General features: G+C 44.7%; 2 protein-coding genes across 5 annotated transcripts; one reads left to right on the forward strand and one right to left on the reverse strand.

Moving 5' to 3' along the window:
• The first annotated feature begins 12,264 nt into the window (after positions 1-12,264).
• Positions 12,265-16,475, forward strand: LOC125513668 (uncharacterized). 3 transcript variants are annotated; one of them, XM_048678835.2, is made up of 13 exons: positions 12,265-12,472; positions 12,779-13,039; positions 13,128-13,394; positions 13,492-13,566; positions 13,650-13,708; positions 13,797-13,932; positions 14,048-14,144; positions 14,232-14,298; positions 14,497-14,595; positions 14,752-14,841; positions 15,246-15,400; positions 15,838-15,939; positions 16,023-16,475. In XM_048678835.2, exons 3-13 carry the CDS (start codon positions 13,142-13,144, stop codon positions 16,153-16,155), a joined length of 1,266 nt encoding a protein of 421 aa, XP_048534792.1. In that variant the 5' UTR covers positions 12,265-12,472; positions 12,779-13,039; positions 13,128-13,141; the 3' UTR covers positions 16,156-16,475. The 3 variants fall into 3 exon arrangements, with proteins under 3 accessions (XP_048534792.1, XP_048534790.1, XP_048534793.1); XM_048678833.2 differs by having other exon boundaries at positions 12,266-12,472; positions 12,779-12,877; XM_048678836.2 differs by having other exon boundaries at positions 12,281-12,472; positions 12,774-12,877.
• Positions 16,476-16,942: 467 nt separating this feature from the next.
• LOC125513669 (GroES-like zinc-binding dehydrogenase family protein) lies at positions 16,943-20,114 on the reverse strand. Of its 2 annotated transcripts, XM_048678837.2 has the most exons (10): positions 19,839-20,114; positions 19,619-19,755; positions 19,485-19,531; positions 19,078-19,400; positions 18,862-18,944; positions 18,697-18,772; positions 18,551-18,612; positions 17,970-18,065; positions 17,707-17,868; positions 16,943-17,386 (listed from the first exon to the last, which is right to left on the reverse strand). In XM_048678837.2, the coding sequence occupies exons 1-10, from the start codon at positions 19,888-19,890 to the stop codon at positions 17,270-17,272; spliced, it is 1,155 nt and encodes a 384-aa protein (XP_048534794.1). In that variant the 5' UTR covers positions 19,891-20,114; the 3' UTR covers positions 16,943-17,269. The 2 variants fall into 2 exon arrangements, with proteins under 2 accessions (XP_048534794.1, XP_087384360.1); XM_087528234.1 differs by having other exon boundaries at positions 19,078-19,531.
• Positions 20,115-20,206: the final 92 nt, after the last annotated feature.

Genomic DNA, 20,206 nt, shown 5'->3' on the forward strand with positions numbered 1-20,206 from the left:
GTAGAGCTCCTTTATAATCACCCAGTTACGTTGTCATGTTTGGTAGCACACAAAGTGTTCCTCTGGTAAACGGGAGTTGCATAATCTCATAGTCATAGGAACATGTATAAGTCATGATGAAAGCAATAGCAACATACTAAACGATCGAGTGCTAAGCTAACGGAATGGGTCAAGTCAACCACATCATTCTCCTAATGATGTGATCCCGTTAATCAAATAACAACTCTTTGTCTATGGTTAGGAAACATAACCATCTTTGATTAACGAGCTAGTCAAGTAGAGGCATACTAGTGACACTCTGTTTGTCTATGTATTCACACATGTATTATGTTTCTAGTTAATACAATTCTAGCATGAATAATAAACATTTATCATGATATAAGGAAATAAATAATAACTTTATCATTGCCTCTAGGGCATATTTCCTTCAGTCTCCCACTTGCACTAGAGTCAATAATCTAGTTCACATCGCCATGTGATTTAACATCAATAGTTCACATCACCATGTGATTAACACCCATAGTTCACATCGACATGTGACCAACACCCAAAGGGTTTACTATAGTCAATAATCTAGTTCACATCGCTATGTGATTAACACCCAAAGAGTACTGAGGTGTGATCATGTTTTGCTTGTGAGAGAAGTTTAGTCAACGGGTCTGCCACATTCAGATCCGTAAGTATTTTGCAAATTTCTATGTCAACAATGCTCTACATGGAGCTACTCTAGCTAATTGCTCCCACTTTCAATATGTATCCAGATTGAGACTTAGAGTCATCTGGATCAGTGTCAAAACTTGCATCGACGTAACCCTTTACGACGAACCTTTTGTCACCTCATAATCCAGAAACATATCCTTATTCCACTAAGGATAATTTTGACCAATGTCCAGTGATCTACTCCTAGATCACTATTGTACTCCCTTGCCAAACTCAGGGCAGGGTATACAATAGGTTTGGTACACAGCATGGCATACTTTATAGAACCTATGGCTGAGGCATAGGGAATGACTTTCATTCTCTCTCTATCTTCTGCCGTGGTCGGGTTTTGAGTCTTACTCAACTTCACACCTTTGTAACACAGGCAAGAACTCCTTCTTCGATTGTTCCATTTTGAACTACTTCAAAATCTTGTCAAGGTATGTACTCATTGAAAAACTTATCAAGCATTTTGATCTATCTCTATAGATCTTGATGCTCAATATGTAAGCGGCTTCACCGAGGTCTTTCTTTGAAAAACTCCTTTCAAACATTCCTTTATGCTTTGCAGAATAATTCTACATTATCTCCGAACAATATGTCTTTCACATATACTTATCAGAAATGTTGTAGTGCTCCCACTCACTTTCTTGTAAATACAGGCTTCACCGCAAGTCTGTATAAAACTATATGCTTTGATCAACTTATCAAAGCGTATATTCCAACTCCGAGATGCTTCAGGGTCTTCACGTGCAACAGACGATCATCAGTAATAAGGGGCTCTCCGGGAAAAAGTGATAACGAGATCCTAATGTTAGATTTAGCAAAATTCATTTAACCTGAATAGAAGAGAGATCAGAGTCCCAGAGTATAAACAAGGAGTAAAAGATCCTAATACCACCCAATGGCGACGTGGGCCCGTAAGCCACACAGCCATGTTAGTAAAGTTTTTCAATGACTAGACTCGACTTCGGCCAAGGAGTTGGAAAGGGGGATTCCTACAGGCAGTCGGCTCTGCTACCAACTTGTGACGCCCCCGGTTTGATTGTACACTAATCATACACGCAAACGTGTACGATCAAGATCAGGGAGTCACGGGAAGATATCACAACACAACTCTACAAATAAAATAAGTCATACAAGCATCATATTACAAGCCAGGGGCCTCGAGGGCTCGAATACAAGAGCTCGATCCTAGACAAGTCAGCGGAAGCAACAATATCTGAGTACAGACATAAGTTAAACAAGTCCGCCTTAAGAAGGCTAGCACAAACTGGGATACAAATCGAAAGAGGCGCAGGCCTCCTGCCTGGGATCCTCCTAAACTACTCCTGGTCGTCGTCAGCGGGCTGCACGTAGTAGTAGGCACATCCCGAGTAGTAGTAGTCGTCGTCGACGGTGGCGTCTGGCTCCTGGGCTCCAACGTCTGGTCGCAGCAATCGAGTAAAGAAAAGGGGAAAAGGGGGAGCAAAGCAACCGTGAGTACTCATCCAAAGTACTCGCACGCAAGGAGCTATACTACATATGTATGCATTGGTATCAAATGGATTAAGGGTATCATATGTGGACTGAACTGCATAATGCCGGAATAAGAGGGGGATAGCTAGTCCTTTCGAAGACTACGCTTCTGGTAACCTCCATCTTGCAGCAGGAGAAGAGAGTAGATGGTAAGTTCACCAAGTAACATCGCATGGCATAAACCTAACCGATGACCCTCCCCTCGTCGCCCTGTGAGAGAGCGATCACCGATTGTATCTGGCACTTGGAAGGGTGTGTTTTATTAAGTATCCGGTTCTAGTTGTCATAAGGTCAAGGTACAACTCCGGGTCGTCCTTTTACCGAGGGACACGGCTATTCGAATAGATCAACTTCCCTGCAGGGGTGCACCACATTTCCCAACACGCTCGATCCTCTTTGTCCGGACACACTTTTCTGGGTCATGCCCGGCCTCGGAAGATCAACACGTCGCAGCCCTACCTAGTCACAACAGAGAGGTCAGCACGCCGGTTTAAATCCTATGGTGCAGGGGTCTGGGCCCATCGCCCATTGCACACCTGCACGTTGCGTACGCGGCCGGTGAGCAGACCTAGCCTCCCTTATACAAGAGCAGGCGTTCCAGTCCAACCCGGCGCGCGCCGCTAAGTCGCTGACGTCACGAAGGCTTCGGCTGATACCACGACGTCGAGTGCCCATAACTGTCCCCGCGTAGATGGTTAGTGCGTATAGGCCAGTGGCCAGACTCAGATCAAATACCAAGATCTCGTTAAACATGTTAAGTATCCGCGAACGCCGACCAGGGCCAGGCCCACCTCTCTCCTAGGTGGTCTCAACCTGCCCTGTCGCTCCGCCTCAAAGTAACAGTCGGGGGCCGTCGGGAACCCAGGCCCACCTCTACCGGGATGGAGCCACCTGCCCCTTCAGCCCCCATCTTCGAACGGTATCATAAGTAATGTAACAGTATAAGTATATATCATATGCCCGTGATCACCTCCCGAAGTGATCACGGCCCAGTAGTATAGCATGGCAGACGGACAAGAGTGTAGGGCCACTGATGGAACACTAGCATCCTATACTAAGCATTTAGGATTGCAGGTAAAGGTAACTACAGTAGTAGCAAGGACAGGCTATGCATCAGGATAGGATAACGGAAAGCAGTAACATGCTACACTACTCTAATACAAGCAGTAGAGAGAAGAATAGGCGATATCTGGTGATCAAAGGGGGGGCTTGCCTGGTTGCTCTGGCAAGAGAGAGGAGTCGTCAACACCGTAGTCGAACTGGGGGTCACCGGCAGTCTCGGGGTCTACCGGAAAGAAGTAACAGAGGGGGAACACAATAAATAACAGAGCAATCAATGTAACATAAAGCAAGATGTGGCATTACCTTGTGCTAGGGGTGACCTGACGCGGTACTAAGTGATACATGCAAAACAGGGAAAACATCCAGGAAAGTATCCCCGGTGTTTCGCGTTTTCGGACAGATGAACCGGAGGAGGAAAGTTGCGTGTTCGCTATGCTAGGGATGTGTGGCGGACGAACGGGCTGCGTAACCGGATTCGTCTCGTCGTTCTGAGCAACTTTCATGTACAAAGTTTTTTCATCCGAGCTACGGTTTATTTTATATTAATTTTAAAAGATTTAAATATTTTTAGTATTAACAGAATTAATTAAATCAAAAGGCATTTATGACGTCATCATGACATCTGCGTGATGCAAGCGGTCAAAGTTGACCATTGACCAGTCAACTAATGGGTGGGTCCCACATGTCATAGGCTGTTATCTAATTGACAGTAGTTACATTTATCAGCAGGTTAATTAGGTTTAATTAACTAGATTAATTAAGTTAATTAATTAATTAATTGTTGTTATTATTATTATTTTTTATTTCTTTTTTTGAAAACGTTCTTGGCGTGGGGCCCATCTGTCATAGGCCCCAGGGGCCTATCGGGTTCGGTCGCTAACAGGCACAGGGCACAGCCTGAGTGGGCGTATGCCCAGGAGTGAGCGGACCCAGCAGGGCGCTGAAGAGGGGGCCGGTGGCCACGGCGAGGCACTAGGCGCGGCCAGCGACCACAGGAGCGCGGCGACGACGAGCCTGGGCGAGGGTGGGAGGAGACCCGGCGAGGCAGGGCGGAGTGCGGTGGCCGAGCGCGGCCACGGCGGGCGCGCGCAATCGCAGGGGAGCCGGGGGGTGCGCCGCCCGCAGCGGCAACAGTGCGCGGTGAGCACGGACGGGACGAGGGAGCAACGGGACGACGCGGCGACGGGCGCGATCGAGCAGCCGAGCGCGCGCACTGGGCGGCCAGGACGCGTGGGGGGGTGCGCGGTCGAGCGCGATGACGGCGCGGGCACGGCCCGCTGAGGCACGGCGAGCGCGGGACAGAGGGGAGGGGAGGAGCGAGGCGGAGGCTCACTGGGGCGGTAGGGGTTTAGACAGCGGGGGGGCGAGGAGGACGTCGGGGACGACGGTGACGAAGAGGAGGTAGGCCGTTGAGGAGGAGGAGGCAGTCCGGCGGGGGAAGCTCCAGCGACGAGGAGTCGAGGGCGATGGGGCGACTGGCAGAGGCGGCGGGGCGACGCGGTTCACGCGCGAGGGCCTGCCAGGGAGTGGAGTGGGGGAGGCGGAGCGGTTGGGGCGGTGGAGGACGGCAACGGGCGGGATCGGGCGCGTGGGATGCCCCGATCCAGATCGGATCGAGGGGGAATGCGAGTGTAGTGGGGGCGAGTGGGGGAGTGGGGGGTTACGGGTTAGGGTTTCCCCCTCGTGGGGATAAGGCAGGGGCGGGTCGGCCGACTGGGCCAGGTGGGCCGGCCTGGCCGGTGAGCTGGGCCGTCTGGCCCAGTTGGCCAGGGGGCCTTTTTTTAGTTTTGTTTTGTCTTTGGCTTTTGTATTTTCTTTTCTTTTATTTCTTTTCCTTTTCTGTTTTATTTAATTTAGGACATTTAGGTATTTTATAAAAATGTGTCTTCTACTCCATAACTACCTATGCCATATTTGGATTACTCCGAACATTTTAGTTTTAATATTTGAAATTTTTTATTGTTTGCTTAATTTTAAACTTGAATTTCAAATCGGTTTCGAACTAACGTGAGATTAGGAACAGTAACCGTGGTGATGTGGCATCATTAAGAGAGGTTTACTGTAGCTTAATTATCCGGGCGTCACAATTAGAGAATGATGTGATTGACTTGACCCATCCGTTAGCTTAGCACTATGATAGTTTAGTTTATTGCTATTGCTTTCTCCATAACTTATACATGTTCCTATGACTATGAGATTATGCAACTCCCGAATACCGGAGGAACACTTAGTATGCTATCAAACGTCACAACATAACTGGGTGATTATAAAGACGCTCTACAGGTATCTCCGATGGTGTTTGTTGAGTTGGCATAGATCGAGATTAGGATTTTTCACTCCGATTGACAGAGAGGTATCTTTGGGCCCTCTCGGTAATGCACATCACTATAAGCCTTGCAAGCAATGTGACTAATGAGTTAGTTGCGGGATGTTGCATTACAGAACGAGTAAAGAGACTTGCCGGTAACGAGATTGAACTAGGTATGATGATACCGACGATCGAATCTCGGGCAAGTAACATACCGATGACAAAGGGAACAATGTATGTTGTTATGCGGTTTGACCGATAAAGATCTTCGTAGAATATATAGGAACCGATATGAGCATCCAGGTTCTGCTATTGGTTATTGACCGGAGATGAGTCTCGGTCATGTCTACATAGTTCTCGAACCCGTAGGGTCCGCACGCTTAACGTTCGATGACGATCGGTATTATGAGTTTATGTGTTTTGATGTACCGAAGGTAGTTCGGAGTCCCGAATGTGATCACGGACATGACGAGGAGTCTTGAAATGGTCGAGACATGAAGATTGATATATTGGAAGGCTATGTTTGGACACCGGAATAATTTTGGATGAGTCCGGGCATATACCGGAGTACCGGGGGGTTACCGGACCCCCCCCGGGGGGGCCTTAATGGGCCTACATGAGCTTTAGTGGAAGAGAGAGGAGGCGGCCAAGAGGTGCCTCCCCCCTCCCAAGCCCAATCCGAATTGGGAGGGGGCCGGCCCCCTTTCCTTCTTCTCCTCTTCCCCTTCCTTCCCCCTCCTATTAGGACTAGGAAAGGGGGGAAACCTACTCCTAGTACGAGTAGGAATCCTCCATTGGGGGTGCCCCATGAGGCCGGCCGGCCCCCTCCTCCCCTCCTTTATATACGGGGGAAGGGGCACCCCATAGACATACAAGTTGACAATTGTTTTAGCCGTGTGCGGTGCCTCCCTTCATGGAAATACACCTCGATCATATTGTCGTAGTGCTTAGGCGAAGCCCTGCGTCGGTAACTTCATCATCACCGTCAACACACCGTCGTGCTGATGAAACTCTCCCTCGGCCTCAGTTGGATCTAGAGTTCGAGGGACGTCACCGAGCTGAACGTGTGCAGATCGTGGAGGTGTCGTGCGTTCGGTACTTGATCGGTTGGATCGCGAAGACGTTCGACTACATCAACTGCGTTGCTCAACGCTTCCGCTTTCGGTCTACGAGAGTACGTAGACACACTCACCCCTCTCGATGCTATGCATCTCCTAGATAGATCTTGCGTGATCGTAGGAAATTTTTTGAAATATTGCGTTCCCCAACAGTCCACCCACATATCAAATTATCAAAGTAGCGAACGCGAGTCAAACAAACATGATGAGAGCGACTAGATAAAATTCCCGTGTGTCCTTAAGAATGATTTGCTTATTATAAGAGATCGTTCCGGCCTATCCTTTGCTACAAAAAGGATTGTGCTACCTTGCTGGACCTTTGTTACAATTATTACTTGTTGCTTGCTACAAATTACCTTGCTAGCAAACTATCTGGTACCGATAATTTTAGTGCTTGCAGACATTATCTTGCTGAAAACCGCTTGTCATTTTCTTCCGCTTCTCATTGGGTTCGACAATCTTACTTATTGAAAGGACTACGATTAATCCCCTATACTTGTGGGTTATTAGTCACGTGCCGCAACCTTCCCGTACCACATCGTCCGCCGTCGCAGGCCCAACACCTCCTCCACCCCCTTTGATGGCATGGAGCAACGACCACTCGTCGCACTCAACTGAGGTTTTTTCCGTCATCCACGGTACACCGTCGATGCAACAGGTGTAAAACAAGGAGACGAGGGTTCGTCCGGTTTTAAGTTGTTTTCGTTTTCAATTTATATTTTGGTTTGTATTTTTTTTTCTTATGAATGTTTTATCTTGGTCTAGATGGTTCGTTCTTCTTTTCAGTTTTTGTTGATTGAGTTGTTTTATATTTTTATTCTTTTCTTCTTTTGGGGTTGCCTATTGCTCATATGATTTTTTTTCTTCCGGTTTTTGCATTTTTTATTTTTTATTTGTAATTTTTTTGTTGAATAAACATTTTTTAAAATACATTTAACATCTTTTAAATTGATATTGAAAAAAATATTACATATGTTGAACATGTGTTAATATACGCTGAACATTCTTTTAATGCATGGTGAATATTTCTGTGATATTTATTGAACATTTTAAATACACACTGAACATTTTATTATTATATGCTAAATATTTTTTAATGCATGGTGAACCTTTTTGTAATCAGTAGTCAACATTTTAAATACACACTGACGATTTCCCATATCATACGTAGAATTTTTAGTATAAGGTGAACTTTTTTGTGATATACAGTGAACATTTTTTAATACACTAAACATTTTTTAAACATGTGATAATTGTTTTAACACATGTATTTTTAGTAAGTTCTTAAATGTTTTAGATCCTAAGGAAAAGCTAACAACCATTTTTCCAGAAGTAAACCAGGAGAAAAAAACGAAAAAAGAATCAAATAAAGGAAAACTGCTGAACGAGCGCTCCAGGCAGCTAGCCACACATCGTTAGAGCTGGCCCATTTCCTCTTGAACCTATGCCACCTCAACTATTTGACGCCTGCACACGTCCAATAGGAAGGGGTGAACAGTGGCAGAAGGCACCACTATTGAGATTCGCTAAAATTCATGTGGACGCTGGTTATCGGTGCCATCCAGAGACAGCACAGTAGCGGCCGTCTGCCGAGACGATCAAGGAAATTATATAGGGAGTTCAGTCATGGTTATCCATGGTGTACACGACCCAACAACATTAGACACAATTGCGTGCAGGAAGGCACCGTCGCTGGTGGAAGACCTACTTTTACATAATTTTATGGTGGCTTCAGACCCCAAGTAACTCGCTGGAGACATCCACAATGGCTATCAAGGGCAACATAGCACTCATATGTGAGATTCATCAGAGATGTTCAGTTGTGTTTTTTCGTTCGAAGGTTGAGTCTGATAGAGAAGCTCATTTTTTAGCCAAGCTAGCTTTCGTATTCTTTAGGTCAGAGACGTCATGTGTGGCTAGGCCAACCCCATGATTCAAGATGTATTTTAATATCTATGGCTTTTGATCAATAAAACTTGGTTTACCCCTACAAACACGTCCAATAGGAGGCGCTAGAGCTACATATCAGTTGTACCAATTACGCGAAACAACCAGACTTCGGTTTCCTTATTTTTTCCAAATATATGTTTTAATGTCTTTTTTCCTTTGTCCAAAAAATAAACATTTTTCTTATCCATGTTTAATGTTTTTCAAATACACGACTAACATTATTTTCCAAATATATATTTTAATTTCTATAACTTTTATATGTATTATACATTTTCACGTACACGTGAAACATTTTCTAAATTCTAATACATGGTTAACATTTTCTCATGTGTGTTAATATACTTTTTTCATACACATTTTAAGTGTTTCGTATACATTTGAAACATTTGTTTATGCAGTTAATACATTTTCGAAATACATGATTAACATTTTTTCAAACACATGTTTTTGTATATGCGTTCAAAAAACTACAAATAAAAGTTGAAATATTGGTTTTGAATGGTATGCTCATTTTTTAGACTACGCTAATGATTTTTTACAGTATGTTTAGATTTTCTGAATAAATGATTAACATTTTTTTCAATGTTTTGATGTCTTCTTTTTTCATACACACTGTATATTTTTTGTGTACATCAAAACCTTTTTTCATACAAGTTTAGCAAATTTTAAATACATGATTAACATTTTTTTCAAATAGAATGATTAACTTTATATCCAATGCATGTTTTGATGTCTACTTTTTCATAGAGTGGTTTTTGGAACCCAGGTGTGTTGGAGGACTCTATTTTAAATACTTTAAAATCACATTCAAAGTTCCAAAGAAAATGAAAAGAATTCTACGTGATCATATGGGTGTATATTACATACATGTAAAGTTTGGTGATGATATAAGTAAACATATAAGCTATACAAAAATGACAAAATGCTGATTTCCAAATAGTGAGTAATACATGCACTATTCATCTTTCCAAAATCACAATTTTTTCATTTTTGTGTAACTCACATGGTTACTTATTTTAACATCAAAATTTGCACATGTGTAATATACATCCATGTAAATATGTTGATTTATTTTCAGAATTTTTTAAAACTTCAAAATAGCATTTTGGCACTATTTTAAATATAGGGCTCCAAGGCACCCGTCCTCTGAAGTGACTTTTTGCTAGTAACATGTGCTAGTTAAATTCAAGTTTGAAGTATTATAATTTGAATACTTTGTTGAAATATAATACTTAAATTAGAACTACAGCTGCATTTGAACATTTGATAGGTAAATTGGAACTAGATATGTGGTTATTTTGAGTGTGTGGATTGAACAAAAAATTAAGAGCAGATGTACGTTGTTAGCTTTGGTTGGTCGGCTTCCGCATCAATGTTCACAGACTGGTCCCGGTTCGTGGACGGATACGGTGTCCGATTTACGGGCAGACGATAGGAGATGCCTTACTCTCTTCATTGTTTTTTTTTTCAAGAAACGGAAAAGAACTCAAAGAAGCTCCCTTGACACGTACATTTCGATCTGTTTTTGTCCTCGGACGCAAGAAACATAAAAGATTTGCCATGACCGCACGAGTTGCCATCAGCCCGCGGGTGCCCGTGCCCGGTCGACGACGCACGCTCATTGGCTCATCGCTGGGTGCCACCGGGCACCGGCCGGGAGCTTCCCTGCGGCCGAGGACAAAGGCAGCCAGCACGAGCGCTGCGAGGTGACGTCCCGGAGCCGACAGCCTTTTCCCGGTTGCCTCCAACGACGGGGCGGGCGGCGGCTCGGTCCGACGGGAAGCCGGATTTGGACAGGCGTGAAGGACGACGGGGCCGCCACGTGGGCCGACGGGGCCGCTCCGGCGGTGCCTCTATATTGCGCGCGTCGACCTCCCCACCCCACCCTTCGCGTGCACGTAACTGGAATTTTCTGAACATTTCCGTCGTCGTGCCACGCCCGCTGTCACGAGACGAGACACACGAGCCTATCGAAGCCGTAGCCCGTAGGCATTGGTACGAATGCGATCTTCTAGATCACGGGAAGCAGCCGTGTCCGCGGACCTCTTCTTCAGTAGGTAGATAAACTGGGTGCTACGTGGTATTGCCATGCCGTGCCATGCCAATGGCTGCGAGATGTGGGTTAGGCGGGGACACATGATCGACCGTCTGCGTTTCTCTCCTTGGGTCCTCTTAAAAAAAAAAGGCGCACCCGGGTTTCTTTTACCGCGACACTGAGCACCTCACACAAGCAGACGTCACGGAAGAAATAAACAGAGAAGAGAATTTGCTGCCTACGGAAGTGCGGTAGAAAAACAGAGGGGGTAAGGAGCCAGGGTCAACGCAGAAGTCACCAGAGGTTCCTGACGCTAAAGTATCCAAATTCCAACGACTAACCATATTAGCCAACGGAGCCCATCAAAATCTACAATGCTGCTACCAGAGAACTGAAAAATAGAAAACGCAGGGAGAATTGAGCAACTCCGGCAGCCATCGGCCCATCACCTATCACCGCCCAAATCGCTTCAGTTCACAAGGGCAACAAGGGTACAGGTACTGGAAGTCTGCAGGTCAGATCCTCATGACATGATTTCATCAATCGCCGCCAGAACCCAGCAACAATAAACCAGCTAATATATACCTCAGCAAGACAAAACAAAACCTAGGTGTAACCCACCGTCTGAAGCTTGACTCAGAAGCAGCACCGTAGAAGAAACGAGGAGACACCAGCCACATATCTTCGCGCCATGATTCAGTTACCTCCCACACCCTCCAGCCGTGCACTGCTATGAAAACATCATTTGCTATCAGTTCCAACATTATTATGCCCCACCTTAGCGTTTCTTGACTTTCAAGATTTGTCTGCAAATAGTTCTAGACATTAAGCCACCTAATAATGATCATATTAACTGGTTAAAGAAACTTGTTTTTCTCTCTTTGTTTTTTTTTCATCTAATAACAATCCAACCGGTAGATTTTCTTGAGAGTGCAGATACGATGAAAGCGAGAGAAAGAAAGAGAAAATCCAACCGGATCACCTGCTTCCATCGTGCATGATGGTTTACGACCCCCGGGAAGCTCGGCTTCCTTTCTTTCTTGTTCCTCCGAGTCAAATAAAGATCGCTTTGGCGAGAGAACGTGATCTGTGCCTGCTCCGCCCTCACCCTTGTACTATTATCTGTTGGTTACCATGGCACTAATGCTTAATCTAGCTAGCCCACTCAGCCCGCAATAATACTCCTCAACAGAAAATAGCTAGCCACTAGGAGAAGAAGCAGATAGACAGAGACACGCCAACAAATATGATGTAAACATGGAAAATAAATGGGAGAAATCATAAAGTAACCACTGCTTCACCCTTTTTTTGTTCTCTTTTCAAAAAGAGGTCTCTTTCAGAAAAACTGTCAACATTTCCTTAACATCGACAAAAAAAACTGAATATTAGTGGGCTGCCACTTCCTAAACACTGGACGACATGTATCAGCGACTCCTGCCTAGTAGGCAAGAGGTGGCGGCCAACTCATTCTGGCGTGCCAGTGCCTAGCCAGTTGCCCCCACACATCACCAAGCGCGTAGCACGTTGCCTTTAAGTATACACGTCACCATTCTAGATTTTACAACTCGTTTCCCTCCTCCCCTCCCCAGACTTTAGACTTGTTCCTTCAGCCCATCACCTCCAACTCCAAGACCAGGAGGACCTCCGTTCGTTCTCCTCCAGTTCTACTTCCCCAAATCAAATCAAATCAAATCCCAATACACGAGAGCTAGCTCTTTCTAGAAGCGTAGCTCTACGTATCTTTGCTGCAAGACAAGAAGCAGCACATGCGACAAGATTAAGGTACTCAATTTTCAGCTCCATGGCTTTTTATTTCCATCCCAAGTTCAGTAAACCCTTCCATTGCTTCAAGACGAAACTAGCGGGGCACAAACATCAAGTGGTCAGCTCCGTGCACCATGAGACCTACTAGCACTGCTTTTCGAGTACTAGGCACATGCCACTTCTTAATTTCCAGCTCAGCTAACCCCAACTTGACACCATTTCTGTCATATGCTTTGTCTCTCTTTCCCACAAAGGAACTGCCAACTCCCCTCCTTCCATTCGCTCAAGTTGCACTCTCATTTCTGATTCAAATTATTAGTGCAGGAACAAGCGAGGCTAATTAAAGGTGCACGTTCTGGTTCAGATTATCAGTGCGGCCGCTGAGCGAAGCCCAAAAGGCTCACCGTAAAGCAAGGAGCAAAGGTGAGGATCTTTCCGTCGCTTTTGCACTTCTTGTGCTATCAATCAGAATCAGGGTGCGTGTTTCCCTTCGATCTCCATGCTTGCTTCCTGGCCACTTCGTGTCCTGGTCGTCAGTGTCTTACAACAGTTGATTGATTGCTGAGCTTTGGTTTCACTCCACAGGTTCCTTGGGATAAACTTCTTTCCTTGATCTTTAGTCTCCAGTCTCCACAACCAGCTGACCGGCTCTCCTCCAAATTCGTTATCGCAGATAGGGTAGCGTCCATGGGCTGTGGGGCGTCGAAATGGAAGGACCCCGGTGTTGTGCGCCGGGGGAGGCCAAGAAGCGTCGGTGAGGTGGTCGTCTTCCTCCCAGGGCTGAGGGTACCAAGAACCGTAGACTTCTCGCAGTCTCTCGCGGATCACCTGGACAAGAGCACGGTGGAGAGGCTGTCGGCTCTAAGAGCAACGGTCGTGGCAATGGCAATGCAGGAATCGGCCATGGCCCTCAAGCCGAGGCGAAGGACGACGCGGCACGGTGTGTAGAGGGGATCCTGCTTTGCTGCTAGCCTGCTACATATGTGAAATATATATGAGGGGTTTTGTTTTGATTTGTAGCCTTTGTTTGGTTTCAGGAGGGTCTGGCACTGCTAATCTTCTCCAGGCTTTGGAAGAGTACCTACCAGTTCTGCTAGGACTGGTGAAAGAAAGTGAGTGTATCCTGTCATACAGTATTTTTGCTTTGTTTTTATGATGGTGTTTTCTGACTGATTCATCATGAGTGATGTTGCAGGCAGTGGTCTGAGAAACAAAGTGCAGTTTGTTTGGGCTAACCAAGAGGACGATGCTGAGGTAAATAAAATAAGGATGGGGTCCATCCATGTTCAGAGATGATCCCTTGGTAAAAGATGCTCAAAGTTACTTCATGGTTTGGTTGCAGGAGACATCCATGGCGGATGCTTGGTATGAGGTGCTGTCTGTGCTGCACCTTATGGCCATGGTGTGCTTCCTGCAGGCCAACTCTCTGCTTCTTCCGAGGTCATACGGCGACGGCCATGGGCCGAGGGTGTCTGAAGGTTAGTCATTCGGTACTAACATCTTGGATTCTTATTGGATTAAGAACATTGTTAGTTTTCATGATTTAGTACACTGCTAAGTGCTAACAACACAAAAAAAACACGTGTCCGGCAGAGAGCAGGCGAGCCACTGTTGATGTTTTCTTGAAAGCCGGTGGGTACTTGGATTGTGCAATTAATCAAGTACTTCCGCAGATACCGCCCGAAAAAAGGTTTAATTCTTGGTTATATCAGTTTATGAAGCTCAAAGAGCCCGAGTTTAGGATGACGTCTACTGAATTCTTTGGTCCTAATTTCAGAAGGGCACTCCCGGTAGATCTAGTTGAAGGAAATCTAAAAGCTCTTAGCTTGCAAGGACTTGGCCAGGTACTCTTCAGTAATTTGATGATTTTTGTTTTGCAAAGTGTAAGGACAAATCAAAAAGTAAATGATTCTTAATCTCATCCAAAACTGAACTACTCAACTCTGTCACATTGGTTGCAAGTAGATCTGATATATAGGGGTTTATTATTGTACTCTTGTTCTTGGGATGTTTGAGTGACTTACCATCTTCAAATGCTACAGGGAGTTGATATGCAACTTGGATTGGCAATTGATAATCCAAAGGCCACTTTAGCAGTCAAACGACGTTTAGCTTGCGAGATGGTCAAATATTGGCAGCAGGTGTTTCTTCTTTCTCTCAGACCTATTTTAAAGGGCTTATGAAGTTATGAGCATATGGGTCTGTTCTTTCCCATCATACTTCATCATTTTGTTTTTGCATTCAACAGCTATTGTGTAATCCTTTTGTACTTGAATCTATAAATTATTGTTCTACAGATTAAGGATAGCATACCGGAGCTTCCTTTGTCAGATGGATGGGCAAAAAAGCACACACTATTTGTAAAGTGGAAGTATGCTGAAGCAAAGGTGTGCATACCAGCTTACCACTATTTTCTCATAATTCCAGAACATGTTAATTATTTTGATTTCCAAATTGCAAATGTGTTCCATGTCTTGAACTGAAAAAAAAATATTGCTTGTGACCAATGGTGGAGCTACGTGAGGGCAAAACTCGGCCGTGTACCGCCCAGCTCATGTGCAGAACTGGGGCGTGAGGGAACAATTTTGTGCTCACCTTAGCCTGGCCCACCCAGCTATTTCTTTGTGCCTCTGCCACTAGACGCAACCTTACATATCCCATTTAAATTGAAGTCTTCACCAGATCACACACAGACTCTTCGACATGGCGAAGATATATAATATGTAGGTCTCTTTACCTTGCTAACTAGAGACATTTAAATCGGTACTGTTGCTCTTTATATTTTTGTCAGGCTGCTGCATACTACTTCCATGGGTTGATTCTTGATGAGGGAAACACCGAGAAATCACAGGAGATGGCAACATCATCCCTACAAGCGTCAGAGGAGTTTCTGAAAGAGAGCAAAAGAGCCTCTGAGGTCTTCCATTCGACTCCTCCGACATCAAGGTCAGTTGACAATTTTTAGTCTTCTTTAGGATTTGATTAACCTGTCCCAAATCTACTACTGTGCCATTTGGCGATTTCTAGGCCTAGTATGAACAAGTTGGCGCAAGGAGGAAATAATTCCGAGGAGCCTGCTATTTGAAAGCTATTGTTGCATAGTAGCCACAAGATGCACACAGCCATTATTGCTGCATTGTATAATACTCCCTCCGTTCCTAAATATAAGCCTTTTTATAGATTCCAATACGGACTACATACGGAGCAAAATGAGTGAATCTACACTCTAAAATACATCTATAGACATCTGTATGTAGTCCGTATTGAAATCTCTAAAAAGGCTTATATTTAGAAACGGAGGGAGTAGTTGAATATTTGAACTTGCAGAGTTTTGCTTGAAGCAATCAAAATGGAGACTGAATTTTGAACATGTAATGTTGCAGGATCTCAACTCCTTTCGGAACAACCAAACATCTCTTGGACATGATCCCACAAGAGACATTAAGCAAGCTCCAGAATAACCAGGACCTTAACACCCAAGAAAGGTAATACTAATATTTTCTAGAAGGGGTGACAATTATTTACCTTTAATGAACAGATGTTAATCATAAATATTTTCTAAATTCAGAACATCAAATACCGGAGTCAGCCGGATCATCACACCGCCGCCTCCATTGCCAGATTTCCCTTTGGCCCTAAATCCTGAGGAATATGAGCTTCCCCAATTAGACCCACTGTTGAAGAAGGAAGCTAACCACTAATGAAGTTTCGTTACCAAGCTCAGACAAGAAAGAAGGCCTTCTTCTAAAAGGGATCACTCCTCCGCAGCTGAAAAAGAACATAAATTCTGCAACACTTTAGAGGACAATAGTGAGAAACGAAGTCTATTACGCCGAATGTTAGAAAGAAAAACAATTTTATTAATGTCGACCAGTTAAAATGAATTACCCAACAAGGTCCAAGGATCTGAAGAGCATTGTACAGACGGATCTTTTCTTGTGAATTAATGCTTTTGTTGACAGATTTCTAGCCACCAACTTTGCTAGAAAAGTATAAAGTAAGCATCCAGTATATCCTCTCATCCGGTGCTGCTCACTAAAATCACAGGACGGATTTCAGTCCATTCTGTGAACTTTTGTGATCCTTTTTTTTGTGCCAAAAAGTGCCAAAAGGGGACCCACAACTTGTTTAACTTCAAGAGATTTTTTTTGCAGAGAACTTCAAGAGAAACATTATGTAGTACATAATGTACATATTACATGACGCATAGTTGGATAAAAACAACATTATGGGAATACATATTTTGAAACATGGTGCTTCCACAATTGAACTTTAACAGATACCAAGAGTGGTTACTAGCCGAGGATACACCTTGAAGCGCACGCAAATAACATGTTTCGTTATTTCCAAAATAGAATTCTTCACGAAGGACCATACAATGGGTCCTCAATCTATATGATGTATAACCCATCCATTAAGAAGAAATAATTTTGTTTACATTTTTAGAACATTCAATTTTACATAATTCATCCCAATCAAGAAGCTCAATATTAGAACAATATTGCACAATGCACCGAACATGCATACACCATTATAATCACTAACAGATCAATTTTTAACAAGTTAGATTACACGAATAATTCTTGAGGTCGGACATATGAGGAATTCCAAGGGAATATCAGTATGATTTGTAATCTCCTCAACAACTATAACACCATAACTCTAAGGTGAGACACCAATAGAGAATCACACTAGAGCTTCAATATGTTGGTGTCATGAAAACTCGAGCCAGGAGCAGATCAAGTGAAAAATTACTGATGAGAAAACCACCAAAATTGTACAGGTATGATGGCACTGATGTATAAATCAATCCTGTCACTTTGGCATGTGAATCACGCATCGCAAACACCTGTTTTGTAGCATCAGTTCAAGCGCTTTGTTGATGTCACTGAATGGCATATCATGTGTGACAAGGCCATCAACTTGGATTTCCTGAGAAGTTACATGACAGAATGATCAATGCATATTTGAGGTCTACGCGTTCCAAATAATTTGTCTCGGCTGAAAACTATATTACACATGCCACATTTATTGAATCTATTGTTGTGTGGCAATCGTTGATTCTGCAATGTCTGGTCCATTATACTAGTGTCATTTCTACTTGCCTCCACAATCTCACACCACACTAAAGAGGGACAAACTAATTACACCAAGACGAATAATGAAGTTCAGTTGCTTAATTTAGCATTGTTAACTGAAAGTTGGGAAAAGCATTACAAAACATTTGGTTCTGCAACAATTTTCCAAATTACCTTGTTTGCGTACTTCTCCACTAACAAAGGTATATCAGTTTTGGGTCTCCATCCTCCAAACAAAGACCCCTTCAGTGTTCTTCCAGAGAGAAGCAATCCATAATGAGCAGAAACTTCTGGTTTTGCTTTTGGTACACCAAGAGTTACAGTCAGTCCCCATCCCTGACAAGACCAAACATGAGAGGAGAAAATGCATCTGAACATAATAGTAAACTTTTGTGGCACACGGTTACTAGAAATGAAAAAGACGAACAGAAAATTACATCAGAACATGATTGCAATGCAGTCAAGACTACTCCGGTATCACCCACACATTCAAAAGAGTAATCAGCCCCTCCATCAGTAAGCCGTTTTACTACCTGAAAGGATGAACAAAATGTCATTCCTATGTTGTTTATCAGGTTGGGATCAATCGGTTAAAACATATGAAGTGAAAACCAGCACCACATCAGTTTTTGACATCTCTCTCTTATGAATGGAGTTGTTATAAGAGCACATTGGCAAAGCGTGTAACCCAAAGCTTGCTTACTGTGCATAATCTTGTTGGACAAGTACTGCCTAGGCAAATAACTTTTGTGTTCTTGCTTTATCTTATGATTTTGTCAAAATTTAATGGTTAGTCCAGTCCATGATTGAGCGCATCAGTTTCTTTGTGTAAACAGAATGCCATTTGTACACCAAAGATGCAGTTAAGATAATCATATAAACTGTAATAGATCAGTGGTTCAAGTTTATCAGCCAATTTGATCTAATTTAATTTTTTCCATATTCCTCCCCTAACCGAGGGAGCCGGGTTCCACAATCATCAGATAACGAAGCAAACCAAAAGCTTCAGGAAAAGTACCTGCTGAACAGGTTCATTCAATTCGGCAGGATTAATAAAATCTGTAACACCAAAAGCCTTCCCTGTGACACAGACACACCAAGTAAGTTTGCAGAAAAAATATTGCCATAGAAGTATACAGTTATTATTTTGCACTGCAAAAATACCCTTTTCTTGCTTAGCAGGATTGGTATCTACTCCAATAATCTTGGAAGCTCCCCGTAGCTTAGCACCTTGAGCTACCTAAATCAGCAGATATGGGCCTCAGAACTGCATTTCTTGATATGTGTTTTCTTAACTTACATACAATAGCAGCTTATGTAGATACTCACCGAAAGTCCTACAGTTCCCAGACCAAATATAACTACACTTGACCCCTTGGATACATCAGCAACATTCCAAGCCGCACCAAGGCCTAAAGAAGAGATTAACAGGGCAATGAACAGTGGATGATCAGACACCTTCAAAACAAGATGAATGAATAATTTGGACACCAAAACAATTCTTTGCAAGCTTCAGAGGAGCATGGGGCAAAGTGAAGGGTGTACCTGCGGACGCGCCGCAGCTGAGCAGGCATATCCTGTCCATGGGCATGGTGGGGCTGACCTTGACCGCGCAGCCCGAGTGGACAACCGCGTACTCGCTGAAGCTCGACACGGCGCAGTAATGGTACACGGGCTTCCCGCCGATGGAGAAGCGGGTGGTCTGGTCGCTGTGCATGACGCCCTTCCTCTCCAGACCGAGCGTCTGGCACATGTTGCTTTTCCCCGACACGCAGTGCTTGCAGCTCATGCACTCCCCGATGAAGACGATGAGCGCGTGGTCTCCCACTTGGAACTCGGTCACTCCTTCCCCGACGCTCTCGACCACCCTGCGGACTTCAGGTGTTAGGCTGTCAGCATTGTGAATTGTGTGAGCGGTGAAAGCAAAAGGAGAGAGAGATTGTGATACGGACCCGGATGCTTCGTGCCCGAAAATTCTGGGGAACAGATCGGGCTGCGCCTGCGATTCGGATCAAAGTTGAGAGTAGACTCGGAATGGGATGCAAATGCTCGGGGGGAAGAAGCTGTTGGTGGTGCCGGTGCGTACCGTGGACTGCCACTGGGTGACGTCGCTGCGGCAGATGGAGGTGGAGACGACCTTGACGCGGATCTCCAGTGGCCCCGGCGGGGCGACCTCCACGTCCTCCATCACCAGCGCCTGCCCCGGCCCCCATGCCACCGCCGCTGCACGCAATCAAACACTCACCGGGTCAGGAGCACGCATTCACGCGACGAAACCAGAAGCTCGGGCGGGACGGAGTGGTCACCTCGGCAGGTGATGACCGCCGGAGGGGAGGGCGACGATGCAGCGGCAGCCATTGCTGGAGAGTTGCCTACTGGTTTGCTGCCTGTGCAGATTCTGGTGGGGAGAAGTCAAACAATCGTCGCTCCTTGGTTCCGCTTTAGAAGGGGGGAGGGTTAGGTAGGAGTGCCGCTGCCGCCTACCTACCACCGTTGCTCAATGCTGCTACCGCAACACTGTAACAAGAAACTTGAACATCATATTGCTGTCAGGAAAGAGCGCGCACCAGCAACGGCTCAGAACTTGTCCAGTCCACTTGAACAGTGCCTGCACCTGAAGATTGCCAATTCGATGGCAGCAATTCTCCCTTTCTATGTGACCAATCTTGCATAG

This window comes from Triticum urartu, chromosome 6A, assembly GCF_056163025.1.
Source record: "Triticum urartu cultivar PI428250 chromosome 6A, HENAU_Tu73, whole genome shotgun sequence".
Classification (NCBI taxonomy): domain Eukaryota; kingdom Viridiplantae; phylum Streptophyta; class Magnoliopsida; order Poales; family Poaceae; genus Triticum; species Triticum urartu.

Excerpts from the sequence above, each read along its gene's own strand:
- LOC125513668 (XM_048678835.2), top strand. The coding sequence starts at position 13,142 with ATGGGCTGTGGGGCGTCGAAATGGAAGGACCCCGGTGTTGTGCGCCGG. Across the intron at positions 14,596-14,751 it reads TGGTCAAATATTGGCAGCAG|ATTAAGGATAGCATACCGGA; the intron begins GTGTTTCTTCTT and ends ATTGTTCTACAG. Across the intron at positions 15,401-15,837 it reads TCGACTCCTCCGACATCAAG|GATCTCAACTCCTTTCGGAA; the intron begins GTCAGTTGACAA and ends GTAATGTTGCAG.
- LOC125513669 (XM_087528234.1), bottom strand. The coding sequence starts at position 19,890 with ATGGCTGCCGCTGCATCGTCGCCCTCCCCTCCGGCGGTCATCACCTGC. Across the intron at positions 19,756-19,838 it reads GGCGGTCATCACCTGCCGAG|CGGCGGTGGCATGGGGGCCG; the intron begins GTGACCACTCCG and ends GATTGCGTGCAG. Across the intron at positions 17,869-17,969 it reads CATTGCAATCATGTTCTGAT|GGATGGGGACTGACTGTAAC; the intron begins GTAATTTTCTGT and ends TGGTCTTGTCAG.